This window comes from Rhinopithecus bieti, unplaced genomic scaffold (assembly GCF_001698545.2).
Source record: "Rhinopithecus bieti isolate Rb0 unplaced genomic scaffold, ASM169854v2 scaffold_3040, whole genome shotgun sequence".
In the NCBI taxonomy this organism is placed as follows: Eukaryota; Metazoa; Chordata; class Mammalia; order Primates; family Cercopithecidae; genus Rhinopithecus; species Rhinopithecus bieti.
The window spans coordinates 5,363,602-5,382,697 of NW_016804657.1; the positions used below are offsets into that span (position 1 = coordinate 5,363,602).

The window sequence follows — 19,096 nt, forward strand, 5'->3', positions numbered from 1 at the left end:
GGATTGTTGGGAGAATAATTAAAGTAAGGCTTAAAATGTAGTATGAAACTATACAAGTTGAAAAGCCTATTTTTTTTTGCTTTATATATAACTAAATAAATTTTATACTGACAGATAAAGGTCTTAAATAGTAGTTTAATTTTATTTTTGTTTAAACAAAATAATTGATATAAACAACGTTATTTCTTTAGAATAACAAAAAGCAAGAAGAAAGGATGTTGAAACAAATAGAAAATCTGGAAGAAACAGAAACCCAGTTAAGGCAAGACTAACAAATTGGCCTTTTTTTGGTCTGGCAAAATATTTTGATATTTCTTTTCTATTAACTTGTTATCATTAATTTAAATTGGACTGATGTTGAATATTGTATAAAGTAAAAATTAGACATAAATCACTGTTGTGGAATCCTGCTTAAAATAAAATTATAATAATGTCTACTTTGTGCTTAGTGTTAAAAGCTAGTGAGATTAGACAGAAATTTTTAAACATCATAAACCTTCTCATTCTTTAATATTTAAGAAAATATATTAATCATATTTCATAAAATATAGAAATCTTAAAAATTACTTCTAATCATATGAATGATTATAATACTGGAGTATTTATACCCACTCTATTTTAAAGAATGTATTTGGTTATTGCTTATAACCATACACACATAATTTTATATGTGGTTTTCCATTTAATATTATTTTAGCATTATTAATGTTTTATGTTTTTTCACAGTCATCTATTTTATGTCCATCTACCAGTCATTCAGGTGGATTAATGACATTATTTTGTCATTTTACTTTTGGATATTTATGTTTTTTAGTTTTCCCTTTTTTTTTTTTTTTTTTTGAGACCGAGTCTTGCTCTGTCGCCCAGGCTGGAGTGCAGTGGTGCGATCTCGGCTCACTGCAAGCTCCGCCTCCCAGGTTTACGTCATTCTCCTGCCTCAGCCTCCCAAGTAGCTGGAACTACAGGCGCCCGCCACCTCGCCTGGCTAGCTTTTTATATTTTTTAGTAGAGACGGGGTTTCACCGTGTTAGCCAGGATGGTCTTGATCTCCTGACCTCGTGATCCATCCGTCTCGGCCTCCCAAAGTGCTGGGATTACACGTGTGAGCCACCACACCCGGCCTCTTGTTTGTACTTATATTCTGAAGTATTCAGTTTTGGCTTTTTACATTTGGTTAAAGAATGTGGTCTTTAAGACTTCTTTATTTTGAGTTATTTGAGCTCTAATAATTTTTATTATAATGTCACTCTTCCATTTTCTTTTAGAAATGAACTGAAATATGTGAGAGAAGAGCTAAAACAGAAAAGAGATGAAGTTAAATGTAAATTGGACAAGAGTGAAGAAAATGTATGTTGTATTTAATAATGGATTGTATCACAAAATTTCAAATCGTAAAAGCAACACCACATGTCTAAACTAAAATAAAGGGAAGTATACTGTTGTAAAAATAATAGTAATCTAGAGACTGTCATCAGCCATCAACCTTAAATATTTAGGAAAAGTTGGATTATTTTACTACTAATCTGTTATCTATATCTAGAAGAAATAGTGGCATAATTCTGATTTTCTTTTAACATATGTTCAATATTTAATGTAGACTAACATCTTTTAGGCTAAACAAAAGGCTCATACTTCAGTAATATAAAATATATGGATGACAAATTGTTTAATAATTTTGTGTCATGCTTTGGTGAATATGATATCAAATTAAGATAATAAGGTTTTTAGGGAAGAGTGTCATGAAAATGGAATAGTACAAGATATGTGACATGATTATAGTATATATTATACAGAGTGGAAGAAAATTGTGCCGAAGTAGAAAGATCGATCTAGATTATTAGGTCTTTGATTGTGTTTTTTTCACTCATTCAACAAATATTGACCACCTACTATGTGTCAGGCACTGTTCTGGGTGTTATATTTGGATTTCATTTATTTGGTAGATAGTAGTGATCTAATTAAAGTTTTTTATTGAGGAGGTGACACCGTTTAATATTTGCGAATGGAATGGGGAGAGATGAAAGGCATTGGAATCAGTTGGAAAGCTGTTAAAAGTCATCTTCAAAATTCTAAAAAAATCTTGGAGAAGACTCTGGCCTAGTTCAATTCATACTTATTCCTGAGTCAATCATTGTGGCTAGGGGATAGAGTAACCTGGCTAAGCCTGAGCTGCATGTCCACTCATAGAGATAGAGTTAGCCCCCATCAAATTACATGAGCTGAGCAGGACTACTGTGAATTTTATAGTAGAGGAATTCTTGCAGGAAAGGGTGTTGGCCAGACCACAACATAGGTCCTCTATTTGGATACTATTAGAGTCTATAGAAAGGACATCTAATTCAAACTTAAGTTAGGGCATGCTTCCTGAAAGAAGTCACATTCAGTGTGAAGCTTTAGATTAATAGGAATTAGTGGAGGACAGGTGGTGGACACAAGTATAGCAGGGAGGATAATATTCTAAGTTAAAAAAACATAAACATTGTATGTGTAAGTCTGAAAGGATCAGAGCATGGCATATTTAAGTACAAAAAATTCATTGTAACTAAAAGATGGAGTTTAAGGCAGTGGTGGTACAGGGCAGAGTGAGGAAAGATGAGGGTAGGGAGAGGTAAGCATGGAGAGATGAAGGTGGGGAAAGATGAGGGTGGATCATTTAAGGCCACTTAAGCTGCATTTAGGAGTTTGAGGCCATTGAAGAATTTTGACATGAGGATTGTTGAAATTATATTTACACTTTTGAGAGCTGTAAAACTATTGGAACAGTTCAAGGATGAGATAAGGTACCATTTTAAAGGGCTTACAATAGACCAAGCACGTTCTAGGTTCTTTCTATGTGTTATTTCACTCAAAGTGGGAAATCAGACCTCCAAAGGATAAAAACCTTCAAAAGGTTACATGACTAAGAAAGAAGTACTAGAGCTGGTCTTCTACATTCTTTAAACTATACCACATTCTCCTCCCTGAAAAGCTATTTTTCTTTTAGTTCATATTTATTAGTTAAATTCAGCCTGAAAAAAATGAACTTAATATGCTAAATACTTGGTATATAATTCACTACTTTAAAATTTGTATCAGAGGCCACTGCAGATCATTAAGCCTATTGTTTGTTCATGGAGAAAACATGAATTTAATTTTAATGTAAAATAAAATCCTCCATTAAGAATTTAAAACACAATTTATATTGCGAATATAGAAAATATTAGTGACGATTTAAGGAAAAAAATGAAATGCATGACAAATTTTTAGCAATTTCAGTTTCCCATATTTCGATTCCAACTTACCTGTTAAAACAGTTTCCCAGAAAGAATCCAGGTTGTAAATACTTCCCAGATATTTTGTGTGACATTGAATTTCATTACACTTTTCTTCCCTCAATCTGCTACCTTAGTTCCAACATTTTTTATTTTATATATATTTTAGCTACTGAGCCTCAGTTTCCTCATCTCTCAAATGGAGATAATACCTATCCTTTCTATCTCATTGGATTGTTGCAAAGTTCAGAATTAAACATTGCAAAGATAAGAATGGTGAATGTTGACATATAAGCAGTAACATAAAAATGATTTTTTAACTGAGAAAAATTATATATATTTATGGTATACAAAATGATGTTTTGATGTATGTATACATTGTGAAATGATTAAATCATGCTAGTTAACATATTCATCACTTCACATGCAAAGATGCGTTTTTTTAAAAAAAGGGATACTGAGGCTGAGTATAGTGGCTCACACCTGTAATCCCAGCACTTTGGGAGGCCGGAGTGAGAGGATCACTTGAACCCAGGAATTGGAAGTTGCAGTGAGCTATGATTACATTTGTATTTAGATGATCTTTATTAAAATTTGTGATTTTAGTATAATTTTTATATTAATGGAATTACCATGATTTTGAAGTGACATTTATCAGTACTTTATGCAATATTTTAAATTGCCTGTTTTGACTGGAATACTGAATAAAATAGCTATAATTTCTCAAAATTTTCTAGTGTAACAATTTAAGGAAACAAGTTGAAAATAAAAACAAGTATATTGAAGAACTTCAGCAGGAGGTATGTATTTTTTATAAATATTCTCAAAATCAAACTGATATTTTCATCGCAGTTTTAGAGAATAATGCTTTCTCTTCCTTTAGTAATTTGAGTCTAAGTCAGTGGCAAGGTAAGTTTGAATAACTTTAGTACTAAATATAATTATTTTACTTTTAACAGAATAAGGCCTTGAAAAGAAAGGTACAGCAGAAAGCAAGCAACTGAATGTTTATGAGATAAAGGTATTTGGCATCTTTAGTTTTGTTTTTTAAATATTAATAGATAGATGAGAATTTAGATATTTTATTCCACTTGTTTATACAGTATAAATTGAAAAGTTGAAAGGTTGTTATCTTTTTAAATAGGGGAGATCAATTCTTTTAGTTGTAATAGAGTACACATCTGTGATTTAGCATGCACATATCTTCTTAAGCTTGGATTCAAGCAGCTTAAGAATATATGTGCATGCATGAGCTCTTTGTGTGTGGTCATATTCCCTACCTCCATATTAAAAAGTGAAATTGAGTAAGTAGAATGGATTCTTGGAATCTACATTTTAAAAAGCTCTGTGTGTGATTATCCTGCTGCAGAAGGGGATTGAGAACCATTTACTTGTATAAAACAAATTAAAGCCTTACAGTATAAGCTCCTAATATTAGAGCCATATTTTGTAACCTTATTCCTATGTCTTTGAACAATGACTGACAGTAAGTATTCAATAAATAGTTTTGAATTATGAATGGAAAACAGCAGTTCTCATTGTGTTAATTATGTGCTTTTGGGAGGAAACATAAAATCTTATACCTTCCTTTAATGGTATTTGAAATTAAAATATGTAAATGTGATTAAAATTAAGTCAAGGATTTTCATAAACTGTTGACATTCTATATAAACATAACAGATTCATATATCTTATAATTCAGCTCTTCTACTCTTAGGTGGAGTAAGGAGAAAGGTACAAAAATATTTATAGCAGCATTCTTTGTATTAGCCCCAAACAGAAGACAACACAAATGTTAATCAATAGTATAAAAATCAGTCAATAAAAAATAACACCAAAATAATCCAGATGTTAGAATTAGCAGATAAAGTCTTTTATGCAGCTATTATAAACATCTTCAAAGACAGAAAGGAAAATATGGTCATAACGAAAGATCAAATGGGGAATGTCAGTGAAGAAATGGAAACTGAAAATAATCAAATGGAAGTTCTAGAACTGAAAAGTAAAATGTCTTTAAAAACCAAAACCAAAACCAAAGCCAAAACCAAATGGTCCTAATAGTAGATGGAAGACAAATGAATCAAGTATCAGTAAACTGGAAGCTGGATAAGTAGTAATTATCTAGTCAGAGGTACACAGAAGAAGATTTTTTAAAAGAGAAGAATAGTGCCTCAGTGGCCTGTAGAACAATAACAAGTGTTTTTAAGTGTGTAATTGAAATCCCCAAGTAAGAAGAGAAAGAGAATAGGGCAAATAAAATTTTCCCTTTTGAGACAGAGTTTCACCCTGTCACCCAGGCTAGAGTATGCAGTGGAGCAATCACAGCTCACCACAGCCTCGACCTCCTGGACTCAGGTGATCCTCCTACCCTAGCCTCCTGAGAAGCTAGGACTACAGGTGTATGCCATCACATCCAGCTAATTTTTGTATTTTTGGTAGCGATGGGGTTTTGCCATATTTCCCAGGCTGATCTCGAACTCCTCGGCTCAAGTGATCCACCTGCCTCAGCCTCCCAAATTGCTAGGATTATAGGTATGAGTGACTGTGCCTGACCTTGGCAAATAAAATTAATTGAGAAATTTCTCAAAAATTTATCACACTTAAACTCGCAAATCCATGGCCATCAGCAAATCCAAAGCAAGATAGACACAAAACCATATGCAGGCAGTCATATCTTAGTCAAAGTGCTAAAACCAAAGATAAAAAGAAACTTTTAAAAGCAGACCAAAAAAAAAGTCACATTGCGCAACAATGACATAGATGATGACTGACCTTGTATCAGGACAGTGAAGGTCAGATGACAAAGGAATGACATTTATAAAATGCTAACAAAAATAAACCATCAACCAAGAATTCTGTATGCAGCAAAAATCTTTATGAAATGAAGACAACATGACATCAAAAGCTGTACCCTAAGCAATACTAAAGGAATTTCTTCAAGCTGAAGAAAAATGGCATTAGATGGAAACTTTGATCAATAGAAGAAGTGAAAAGCACTGGAAATGGTAAATACTGAGATGAATTTAAAAGGCAACATATTTTTCTTTTAATTTTAAAAGGGTATATATGGCTGCTTAAAGGAAAACAAATTGCTATTATAGAGTTTATAATCGATGTGACTTCCATAACACAAAGGACAGGGGAGTAAATATAACTATTTTGTTGTAACATTTTTACATTGCATATGAAATAGTTACAATATTAACACTTAGAGTTTGATAAGTTAGTGATATATACTATCCTCCTTAGAGCAACCACTACAAAATAATGCAACAAAGTATAGCTGTCTTAGTTTAGGTTTCTATAACAAAGTACCATAGACTGGGAGGCATATAAACAATGAACATTTATTTCTTACAGTACTGGAGACTGGGAATTCAAAAATCAAGGCACTGGCAGATTCAGTGTCTGGTGGGACCCTGATTCCTGGTTCATAAACAGCCAACTTCTCATTGTGTCCTCAAATGGCAGAAGGGGCAAGAGAGCTCTCTGGGATCCTTTTTATAAGGACACTAATCCCATTAATGAAGCCTCCACCCCTATGATCTAATCACTTCCCACAGGCCCTACCTTCTAATACTATCACATTGGAGGTAGGATTTCAACATATGAATTTTGGGGGAATACAAATATCTAGTCCATAACAATAGCAAAAAAGTCAATAGACCGGATTAAGAAAAGGTGGCACATATACACCATGGAATACTATGCAGCCATAAAAAAGGATGAGTTCATGTCCTTTGTAGGGACATGGATGAAGCTGGAAACCATCATTCTCAGCAAACTATTGCAAGGACAGAAAACCAAACACTTCATGTTCTCACTCATAGGTGCGAATTGAACAATGAGAACACTTGGACACAGAGTGGGGAACATCACACATCGGGGCCTGTTGTGGGGTGGGGAAAGGTGGGAGGGATAGCATTAGGAGATATACCTAATGTAAATGATGAGTTGATGGGTGCAGCACACCAACATGGCACATGTATATGTGTGTAACAAACCTGCACGTTGTGCACATGTACCCTAGAATTTAAAGTATAATTAAAAAAATAAATTGAAAATAAATAAATAAGTAAATAAATACATTTGATAAAGGAAAAAAAAAAAAAGAATGAGTGGAAACTATACCCTCCTCTTCAATATTTTGGAACCATTTGTTTAGAATTGGTATTATTTTTTCCTCAATAGCTTTGTAGAATTCATCAATAAATTCATCTTGGCCTGGAAAAAAAATGTGGGCAAAGGACTTGAATAGATATTTCTCCAAAGATACACAAATGGTCAATAAGCACATAAAAATGAAAATATGCTTAATATCACTAATCATTGCGAATCAAAATCTCATGAGATGTTACCTCATATCCATTAGAATGGATACTAATGAAGTAATAGAAAATAACATGTTAATGAGGTTGTGGGGAAATTAGAACTCTCGAGCACTGACGATGGGAATGTCAGATGGTACAGTCAATGTGGAGAACAATTTTGTGGCTCCTCAAAAAAATAAAATTAGAATAACTATACGATCCTCTCATTTCACTTCTGGATATATACCTAAAAGAATTGAAAGCATAGTCTCAAAGAGATATGTGTTCACCTACGTTCATAGCAACATTATTCACAATAGCCAAAAGTTGGAAGCAACCCATGTGTCCATTGACAGAAGAATGGGTAGACTAAAGGTGGCCTCTGCATACAGTATTCCATACAGTATGGAAAATGTTTTGATGGTTTCTGCTAAAACTACACATGCATCTACTGTGTGATCCAACAATTATTTTCCTAGATATTTACTTAAAATAAATGGAAACATGTCCACTAAAAATCTTGTACAAGAATATTCGTGGTAGCTTTATCCACAATGATAAAAAATGGAAACACATAAAATGTTCATTAAGAAGAGACTGGATAAACAAATTTGGTATATTCATACAATATAATACTACTCAGAAGTAAAAAAGACCTACTGATACTCACAGGAACATGGATGAATCTTGTAATATGCTGAATGAATAACCTATATACAAGAGAGTGTGTTTGGCATGATTTCATTTAAATGAAGTTTTCGAATCGACAAAACCAATTTATGGAGACAGAACGATGGTTGCCTCAGTAGGGTACTATTAGTTTGTTAAGGGATATGAGGGAACTTTCTGGGATTATGGAAATTATGTCTTGATTGGTATTGCCATTACATGGTTTTAAAAACAATTTGTCAAAGCTTATTAAACTTACACTTAAAACCTTGCATTTTATTACATGTAAATTATGTCTCATTGAAGTTGAAGTCATCCATGAAAGCTACCGGGCCTAGAGTTCTCTTTATGCCAAGGCTTTTAATTTCTGAAACAACTTAATCATCGTTACAGTATAACTTAGTTGTTCTATTTCTTCAAGTTTGATAATATTTTTCTGGGCTTCATCCAGTTCATCTACATTTTCTACAGTTTCAGAATTGTCTGTAGTCTTTACTGTTAAAAACAGTAATATCCTGTTTTTAATCTGATGTTGGTTATTTGTTCCTTCTTTTTTTTTTCCCTATCAGTGTCACCAGGAGTTTGTCAATTTGGGAAGTTTTCTTCCATTTTTGTTTTTGAGACGGAGTCTGCCTCTGTCACCCACACTGGAGTGCAGTAACTGTGATCTCGGCTCACTGCAACCTCTACCTCCTGAGTTCAAGCGACTCCCCTGCCTCAACTTCCTAAGTAATTGGGATTACAGGCGTGCGCCTCCACGCCGGCTAATTTTTCTATTTTTAGTAGAGACGGGATTTCATTATGTTGGCCAGACTGGTCTCAAACTCCTAGCCTCAAGTGATCCACCCACGTCGGTCTTGCAAAGTGCTGGGGTTACAGGTGTGAGCCACCGCACCTGGACCTATCTTAAGATGAATTCTTAGATCATTAATTTTCAGTCTTTCTAATGTATACATTTCAAGGCTATAAATTTCCCAAGAAGTATTGCTGTATCTGTGTCCTATAGGTTTTGATATATAGTAAATTAGTGTTGTTTAGCCCAATGCCCCCCTGTATTTCTTAATTTCTAAATTTAAGGGGACATATTGTGTTTTTGTTACTGATTTCTAGCATAATTGAATTGTTATTAGAGAGCACACTCTGGTATGACTTTAGTACTTTGAAATTTATCAATATTTGCCTGATGGCCCCAATATATGGGGTCATGTTTTATAAACATCCCTTACATACATGAAAATAATGTATATTGTATAGTTGTTGGGTAAAGTGTTCCTTTATGTAAAGATTACCAGTTATATTCTTTATATTTGCGTATCTTGTTTTGATTCTGTACCTCTGCTTATTTTTATTTTTTATTAAGCAGTGACTGAGATAGATGTGTTTAAAAATTTTACACAATGATTGTGGATTTCTGTACTCTTATTTGCAGTTCTGTTAACTTGTCTTTATTTTAAGGTCATATTATTGGGTATACATTATTTAGAATATGTGCAACTTTTTATTACATACAGTAGAACTTTATATGTACAGTTATTCCCTTGGTTTATAAATGGGGGATTGGTTCCAGAACCCCCCAAGAATACCAAGATCTGTACATACTCATATCCCCTAGTCAGCACTGTGGAACCCATGCAAACAACAAGTTGGCCCTTCATATATGTGAGTTTCATATCCTGTGGGTACTGTATTGTCCATTTAAATTTGGTTGAAAAAAAATCCACATGTAAGTGGATGAAGTTCAAACCCATGTTGTTCAAAGGTCAACTGTATACGTAATATGTATCTTATATATTTATATATAATGGAAATTGCTGTTAAAACAAGATACCTCCTTTATCTCTAATAGAGATAAACTTGCCTTAGAGCAAGTTTTTATGTTATTATTATAACTATACCATTTTTTATTCTGTTTTGTGTTTGCTTGTTATATCTTTTAAATCTGTTCACTCTTATCCTCTATCTTTGTGTTTTAAATGACTCTTTTAAATAGCATGTAGCCAGAGTTCATAATTTTATGCACTCTGACAATCTTTGTCTCTTTTACTGGTATATTTGGCCTTAGATTACATTATCTCCTTTATCTCTTATGTCTTACTTATATGTTAGTATATTATTATTGTTGTCATGTACTTTGATGATTTTTTTTCTTAGGGTTTTGTATTGTCCAAGAAGAAAAAAAAAAAAAAATAGAGTGAACTGGGGATGAGCAGTACTTACAGGCTGAATATTTCTAACCTGAAAATCCAAAATCTAAAATGCTCCCAAATCCAAAACTGTATAGCACAGACATAATGCTGCAAGTGGAGAAGTCCATGGATAAGTACTTAACACATACTTTTTCATATACAAAATTATTAATATATTGTATTAAATTACCTTCAGGCTATGTGCAAGGTATATACAAAATATAAATGAGTTTTGTGTTTAGGTGTAGGTCCTATCCTTAGGATATCTCATTAGATATATGATATATATAAATATTCCAAAATCTGAAAACATCTGAAATCTGAAACATTTTTGGTCCCAAGCATTTTGGAAAAGGAATACTCAGCCTCTACTGAGAATATTTAGAGTTGATGAAAGACATGAGTTCACAGATACAGAAAGAGAAATTTATACCAAGCAAGAAAAATTAAAAGAAATCCACATCTAGACTTGGTATAACTAAAGAATATTGGACACGTAGAAGTATTAAAAGTAGCGGGAGAGAAACGAAAGATCACCAGTGAAGGAATGACAGATTGGTCATGAACATCTCAACAAACAACAATAGAAGTCAGAAAACAATGAGAAAGTATTTTCATGGGCTGAGAAAATTATTGTCAACATTAAATTTTGTCCACAACATACCTATCTTTTAAGAATGTTGGAGAAATAAGCATAATTTTATATTAAAAAGTGAGGAAAACGTGCTTTTCAAGAACACTTGGACTGTTTAACAAAAATGATCATATAGGCCAAGAATAAATAAAGCAGTCTTTAAGAACAAAGTCGGAAAATGTGCCCTACCAGATATGAAGATTAATTGTATAGCTAAGGTAATTAAGACAGTATGACACTGGCACAGAAGTTGTCAAGTCAATTGAATAAAAGAGAAACCGAGACAAAGATCCAGGAGTACATGGAACTAAACACAATACAGAAGTGATATTGCGGATATGTAGTGCTAGAACATTTGACTATCTACATGTAAAAATATGGAAGTCTACCTCTACACTACATACAAACACAAATTCCTTAAGGATATAAATAAATGTGAAGGGCAGGGCTTCAAAACATTTGAAGAAGATGTGGGACAAGATCTTTGTGGCCTGATAGTAAAGAAAAAGTTCCTAAATAAGATTAAAAAACACAACCATATTTGAAAATATTGATAAATTCATATAGTCTATAACAATTTCTGGTTACTTGGAAAGTAGAGCAACAAACCTCAAAGTTGGAGAAATATTCCCACTTTGCATATATAATGAACAAAGGATTAGAACCCATTAAATGCAAGTAAGAAGAAAATGAAGCACCAAGTAGATAAACGAGTAAAATATATGAACAGAGATGATCTCAGAACAGAAAACATGAAGAGTTAAACATGTTACATAATTTTCTGGAAAATGCAAATAATGCAACAAAACTTCAGTTGAATACTTTTGTCTGACAGTATCAACTCTTGGTGAGGTTTTGAAGCAGGAAAAGTCATAACCCTGTTGCTGGGAATTTAAATTGGTATAAACGCATATGGAAAATAATGTCATTTTGTAAAGTTGTATATGTAACCTGCCCTATGACCCGGCAATTCCAATCCTAGGTGTATACTACAGAGAAATTCTACATTTTCACCATGAGATGTTTACAAGAACATTCATAGCACTATTGTGTGTATCAGTCCCAAAATGGAGACAACTCAGTGCCCTGAACAATTGATTACATAAATAAACAGTGTTATATTCATACAATAAAACACTACTCAGCAGTGAAAATGAACGAACTGTATTTTTACACATAAATATCTCAAGCATAACTGTTCAATGAGAAAAGCAAGCCAGAAAAATAATGTACTATGACAACATTTATATGAAGTTCAAAAAACATCTTGAAATATTGTTTAGGGATACATAATTATGCAATGAATCTATAAAGAAGAATAAGGGAATATAAATTAAGAGTGTTTTTTATGCTTAAAAGGGCAGTAGGGGAAAGCTAATGAAGAGGGAGGGGCATTTAATAGCTTTTATCAATATTGGTAATGGTCTATATATAGTCAATGATTGACTCATGGATACAAAATACAGTCTGATTCATCATTATATTACCCATAACCCTCTTCCCAATTCCTGTCCCTGCTGTATAACACCTTTCCAGTATTAAGTTAGCCCTAAGATAAAAGTGAATATGAAGGGTGCTAATTCAGGGCTTTCCTTCCCTCTTGATAATTTCTATATTTGAATTGTATCTACACAACTCAGTAAATATTTATACAAAGTATGTGAAAATAATATAAATGGAAGTTGTTGCTTCTTTATAGAAAATTAATCTCATTAAGAATATGCCTTTTCTTTGAATCACATGAGTTTTCTGTCCAATGGAAATACTTATTCTAATAAAGCATATTAAACAGAGTAACCAATGTAAATATTGTTGAGAAATTCATTAAAAATAAATGCATGGATGTTTATTTTATGTTACTTGTCAAGACAAAATACATATTTTAGGGGAGAAGATAGATTTTGTGAAGATAAAACATTTCTCACCATATGAAAATGTAAGGAGAGTGATCCAACCATAATTTCCATGAATAAGTAATCTTTTAAGATTCACAAAACCACAAAATGAATATGGAATATTTTTAAGTAATCCATAGCATTTACTAATATTCATATTATTTTTCTTTACTTAAAGGTCAATAAATTAGAGTTAGAACTAGAAAGTGCCAAACAGAAATTTGGAGAAATCACTGACACCTATCAGAAAGAAATTGAGGATAAAAAGAGATCAGAGATCCAGATAGAAACCATCTTTTGGAAGAGGTGGGAAAAACTTAGTATTAAGCTTGTTTATACTAAAAATCTATATTTTTATTAGGATTTTAAGAGAAAAGTAAAAAAAAATTCTTAATTTTTAAATTATGATTTTAAAAAAGGTTTCGTAAGTTTATATTAGGGTCAGTGTATCAGTTTTTATAGAAGCTAAAAGTATCCTTGTTATTCTAAGTATTTGAATATATATTTATTTTGAAAGGGTTAAATGATTGCCACAGTGGTATACTGTCATCTTACTTCATAGAACACCTTGAAAAAACCCCAAACAGTGCATTTTCTACTTGTTTTTCCAGTTTCCTGGTGTTTGAGATTTGCTTTTATTTAAGTAGAACATACACTTTTTACACTTGTTTGTTTTTTGTGCATTTATTTTAAGAAACTTTTATTTTGCTTATTTGATAGGTTGAGAAAGCAAAAGTAATAGCTGATGAAGCAGTAAAATTACAGAAAGAAATTGATAAACGATGTCAACATAAAATAGCTGAAATGGTAGCACTTATGGAAAAACATAAGGTAATTTTTTTCTCCTTATATAATGAAAATTATTAATTGGAGCCATATTTCTGTTAAATAATGGTGAAATCAAGATAGTATTCTAATTTGTCAGAGAAGATTATTGTCTATGCAACAGTGACTTCCTATAGCTAGAGTACCCTTGATGCCCATTTCTCCAAGTTCAGATCTTAACCATACAAAGTTGAGCCTATGTATCACATCCGTGAGGAAATCACTCTTTATTATCTGTGATGAATAGAAGTAATCACTCTTTTTCTGGATTCTCCTAGTAGTCTCTTATAGCACTTTCTACCTTACATATTTTTAAGTACATAACCAGGGTAAGTATCTCATTGATATCTAACACATAATGGGCTAAATAGATTTTTATCAAAGGAATAAATAGATGAATACTTAGTGTTTGATGTTTTTGTGTCTTATGTTTTAATTGTTGTTTTAGGGTATCCATCTGTTAAGGAATTAAGCCTCATTCCCCTTAAGATTTGGAGAAGAGGTAGGGTATACCTACCTATTCATTAAAAAAAAAGCTGCTGGAATACGAGATTATTATGAGGGAACCAGTGAGGATTTAAAAACAAATTTAAATAACATTGTGAACTCATAGATTGAAACACACTTGGTATGTTTCAATCCAGTGCAGCATCTGTCCTTATTGATAACTCACATTTTACCACCTTTGGCCAGCAGGAGCCTCTTCAAACTGACTGGCAAGTCCTTTTGACTTAACTCTAATTTTCTCTGATAGCTTTCTTTGAGTTATGACGAGATGTTTAAGGCTTATATTTTCTGTCCCAGATTTGAAATCAGCCAGTTTTGTAGAAGTCCTGGTGTTTCTGGCATATTATTAAATGTTAAAATTCAATGTTTCCAGTAAAAGGATTATCTTTTGCTCTTAGGTCATTTCCAAGACTGTTGTGTGTTTCACTGTTGAGGTTGTTTGAATGAAAAAATATAACTGAAACATTAAAAATATATATCCATATATCTTACTGAATTTATAAACATAATTTTCTGCAAAATTAAATTAAATACTAAATAATTAATTAAATACTAAATTAAGTATTGAAATATGTTAGGATACCAATCTTATAATCTATTCAGTTTTAATTATCTAAAATGTCTTCTTTGTTTAATATAGCACCAATATGATAAGATCATTGAAGAAAGAGACTCAGAATTAGGACTTTATAAGAGCAAAGAACAAGAACAGTCATCACTGAGAGCATCTTTGGTGAGATACAGAAAAAATAGCAGTAACGGCCAGTTTTCATAATGTCAGCAGTGACTGGTGGTAAAGAATAATATTAAGTAAAACTAAATTTTGAGCTATAGAATCAGAGTCTTAAATCTGAAACTGATCTTATAGATCTTCTAGTTATATGTTTTTTTCTAATTTAGTTTTTGAAATAGGGAACAAACTATTTTTTCAAGTGAAATTTTATAAACTCCAGTTAACAAATAAGTTTGGAGCTCTGATTGAAATTGGGAGAGGAGGCTGGGATAAATTGGGAGAGAACGAGGAGAGATATACTTTGTGTTAAATTTTTCTTTAAAGAAAACTGTAAAAAACTTGATTTTTTTTTGTTTTTTTTGTTTTTGTTTTGTTTTTTTGAGATGGAGTCTTTCTCTGTCCCCCAGGTTGGAGTGCACTGGCATGATCTTGGCTCACTGCAAACTCCAGCTCCTGGGTTCAAGCAGTTCTCCTGTCTCAGCCTCCCAAGTAGCTGAGTCTACAGGTGTGCATCACCATGCCCAGCTAATTTTTGTATTAATATTTTTAGTAGAGACGGGATTTCACCACGTTTGCCAGGTTTGCCTCAAACTCCTGACCTCGAGTGATATGCCTGCCTCTGCCTCCCAAAGTGCTGGGATTACAGGCATGAGCCACTGCGCCCAGCCCAAAAACTTGTTTGAATGAGGTTTTTAGCTATGTTAAGCTAGCAGCCTTTATATCCGTTGACTTTAAAAGTATCTATATTTTATGAGTGAATTTATTTCTCTGTAATATTGAATTTACTCAGAGCACTAGTTTATATTTTCATTGTCTTGAGAAATATATGGAAGCTCTTCTAAACTTCATGTTTCTTTTTCTTTAGGAGATTGAACTATCCAATCTCAAAACTGAACTTTTGTCTGTTAAGAAACAACTTGAAATTGAAAGAGAAGAGAAAGTAGGTTTTTTTGGCATTATAGATAAAATGATTGTAAGGTTTAGGGCAATTTTGCATTTTTAGAAATATGTCATGTTATAAAATAATTTGATAAATTTCAGTAACGGGATGAGAAAATAGTTTTTCCCCATAAGCTTTTTTCTAGAAACATTTAGAATATTTCCTAATGTAAATGCAAAACACATGTAAATATAAGTGTACTTTTAAGAAAAGAAACACTTTTAAATATACTGCATTTGAGTAACATTATCTGATATTAAAATGCTTATATATATAAAATATTTATATCTCATATTAAAATGCTTATATAGAATGCTAGATTCCCACTTTTAGTAACCTTAGGAGACGTCACTTCAACGAGATAAACAATTAGTTTCTTCTTTTGATGGTCAGGAATTCAGCCTAGCCAGCTAATTTGGAGAGGTCCTCCTAACATATATATTTAGATATGCTTTTTTTGAAGAGATTCATCATGTTTCAGAAAAAAAGGCTATCTCTGTAGTGTTTTACAGTTTGCAAAGTGAATTGATTCACACTATAAATGACAAATACTAATTTTTTTTGCTTTCTATGAGATAGGAACTGTGTTTAGTACCCTACTTACATTTAATTTAATCTTTACAGCAATGTTATATGCAATACTTTACTATTATCTTTATTTTGACAGAGGTTACATTACTTATTCAGGATTACATAGTAAGAGAGCAGAATGACTAGATTTCAAACCTAGGTCTATTTTTGCATGGCTTCCAACCTTTTCTCTTAATCACTTTGCAACAACTTAGATAACATACACTTTCAATTTCAAGCCTCTAAGAATTTGTTTACTTTGTTTTCTGCATTTAATTCCTTTCATCCTTTTCTATCTCGGAAAATCTCACACATCTTTCATCTTATAGTTGTAAGCTTACTATATTCGTATGTATTCTCAAAGCACTGTTTTTAATGTTAGAATGGTTATTTCACTTTGTGCCCCCTATTATGTTGCAAGCTCTGCAAGGGCTAATTATGCCTTATTTATCTTTGTTTTCCCTTTATCTGTGTACAGGGCTTTGAAATTTTTATATTTTCAATTACAGGACTAACAAAATGGCTTTCCCTTCATCTGCAATAATAAGATTCATGCTTACCTTTATCCTACTGTTTCAGTAGAAGAGGAATTCTTCTGTGGCTTAACTCTCGATGCTATTAAACCCTCAGCAATCTTTACTTTTTACTCTAGTCAGTAAACATAAATAAGAATTATATTACTGTAGCTTGTATCTCAAGTTCTTTGGCTCTCACATAAGTAGAAATTAACGCCAGGCCAAAGAGACATTTTTCTCAGGGAAGGTTTAATAGGCTTGTGGCTCAGTCAAAGCAAGGGAGCAGTTTATGGCAAAGGTATCTCGGTGCTATCTCCCTGAACCTCAACTCTTGTCATTTTAGAAGCTGAGGCAGAAAATGAAATAATGTACAAGCATGTTTAGGCGAAATTTTCTTTGTGTTTGCACAATGGGGTATCATGCTCTGACATACATTGCATGATCAGAAAATGATGGATAAGCCCTGCCTTTGTTGGAGATGTTAGTATTAAAATGATATTATAATGAGGAAAAAATCAGTGAAAGGTCAGTGTAGGAGCCTGTCTTGTCTTCAGCAGACTGGATCTGGTCCAGTTCTTATCGGGAATGCCAGAGCCTCACTCACCTTGAAAGATGGTCAGTTTCTTATCAGGAATACTAATTTCTCACTTTTAGTAACCTTGGGAGACATCACTTCAAGGAGATAAACAATTAGTTTCTTCTTTTGATAGTTAGGAATTCAGCCCAGTCAGCTAAGTTAGGAGAGGTCTTCCTTCTGCTCTGTGACTTGGGTCAGCTTATTAAGGGAGACAGAAAGGTAGGGGAGAGAATATGCCTTGATATGTGAGGCCCATGGGGTCTTGATTACCATGTCTGTGGTCTACCAGGGCTGAATCCCTTCCCTATACTGTCTCATTTCTATCATCTTATAAAAACTTAAACCATTAAACTGCTTAAGCTGCTATACTATCTCTGTTCTTTTCTTAAGTAGCAGTCTATTTTTTCAGTTATTATCTCCTCACCTATTACAATTTAGCTATTGGCCTAACTGCTTTCTTGACTTGGGTCACACTGAACTCCTTATTAACAAACTTAAGGGCTTCTTTTTTATTTGCATATCAAAAATAATTTAGGACCTCCATTTACATCGTGTTGTTTTTCTTTCTGATCATTTATCTATGAAAAAATACATAAACACACACACGTACACATGCACACACACAAATATGCCTGTACATAGATATATATAAAAAACTTGGTCTTGTGATAGATTGTTTTATTCAAAATGTATGCTGCCCTTTTTTATTAGGGTCCCTCCCAAAGGAAGAATTATATATTTCCACCTTGCTGACTTCAGATTTGGCCAAATGTTTTGTTTTGCCCAATGAAATATGAGCAAAAGTGGCATTTCTGAGAGGATGTTTTAAGAGACACCACATGGTCTTCCCAGCCTCTCTTTTCCTTTGGCCTTGAGACTGGCATAGAAGTTGCTTCTTCAGCCTAGATTCCTGGAGATGACAAGGAGTAGGGTAGAAACCAGTCTATAATTGACATGTAATGTGATTGAGAAATAAACTTCTCTTGTAATCCACTAAGATCTGGGGTTGTTACTACAGTATAATTTAGTCTAAACTCATTGATATCAGGATTTATTGTACACAAATTTATATTGTTTAATAAAAACACATTATGTTTATATTTCATAAAATATGAATGCAGAAAACTACAAAAAGGGTAAGAATAGCCTACAAACCCATGTCTCAGAGTTTACTGTTTTTCCATCTGCTTTCCAACTTTCCATATACTCAGATTGGACTAATAGTTATAGAGATAATACCTTTAGGTGTTCTTCTTCTATTTAAAAAGTGTCAGCTTTTATTGCATTGTCTATACTATTGTTACTTTTTGGAAATTTCTTTGGTGTTTTTTCTAATGCTGTAAAATATATTAAGTATTTATGAATGTACATGAGGACATAAAATGAAGGTATAGTTATAATCTATAGACTATCTAGCTAATGATGAATGCTAATTATACCTACATATATACATTATCATGTTAAATTACACTTTTTTTTTTTTT

The 19,096-nt window shown here is 32.7% G+C and overlaps 1 protein-coding gene across 1 annotated transcript in view; it reads left to right on the forward strand.

Annotated features, from left to right (window-relative positions):
- The window catches only part of SYCP1 (synaptonemal complex protein 1), a 131,005-nt gene that overhangs the window by 69,270 nt on the left and 42,639 nt on the right, over positions 1–19,096 (forward strand). Inside the window, 8 exon segments of the mRNA XM_017869585.1 lie at positions 1,266–1,347; positions 3,989–4,055; positions 4,217–4,272; positions 13,124–13,222; positions 13,225–13,251; positions 13,666–13,776; positions 14,918–15,010; positions 15,876–15,950. Coding sequence (XP_017725074.1) covers positions 1,266–1,347; positions 3,989–4,055; positions 4,217–4,272; positions 13,124–13,222; positions 13,225–13,251; positions 13,666–13,776; positions 14,918–15,010; positions 15,876–15,950 — 610 coding nt within the window.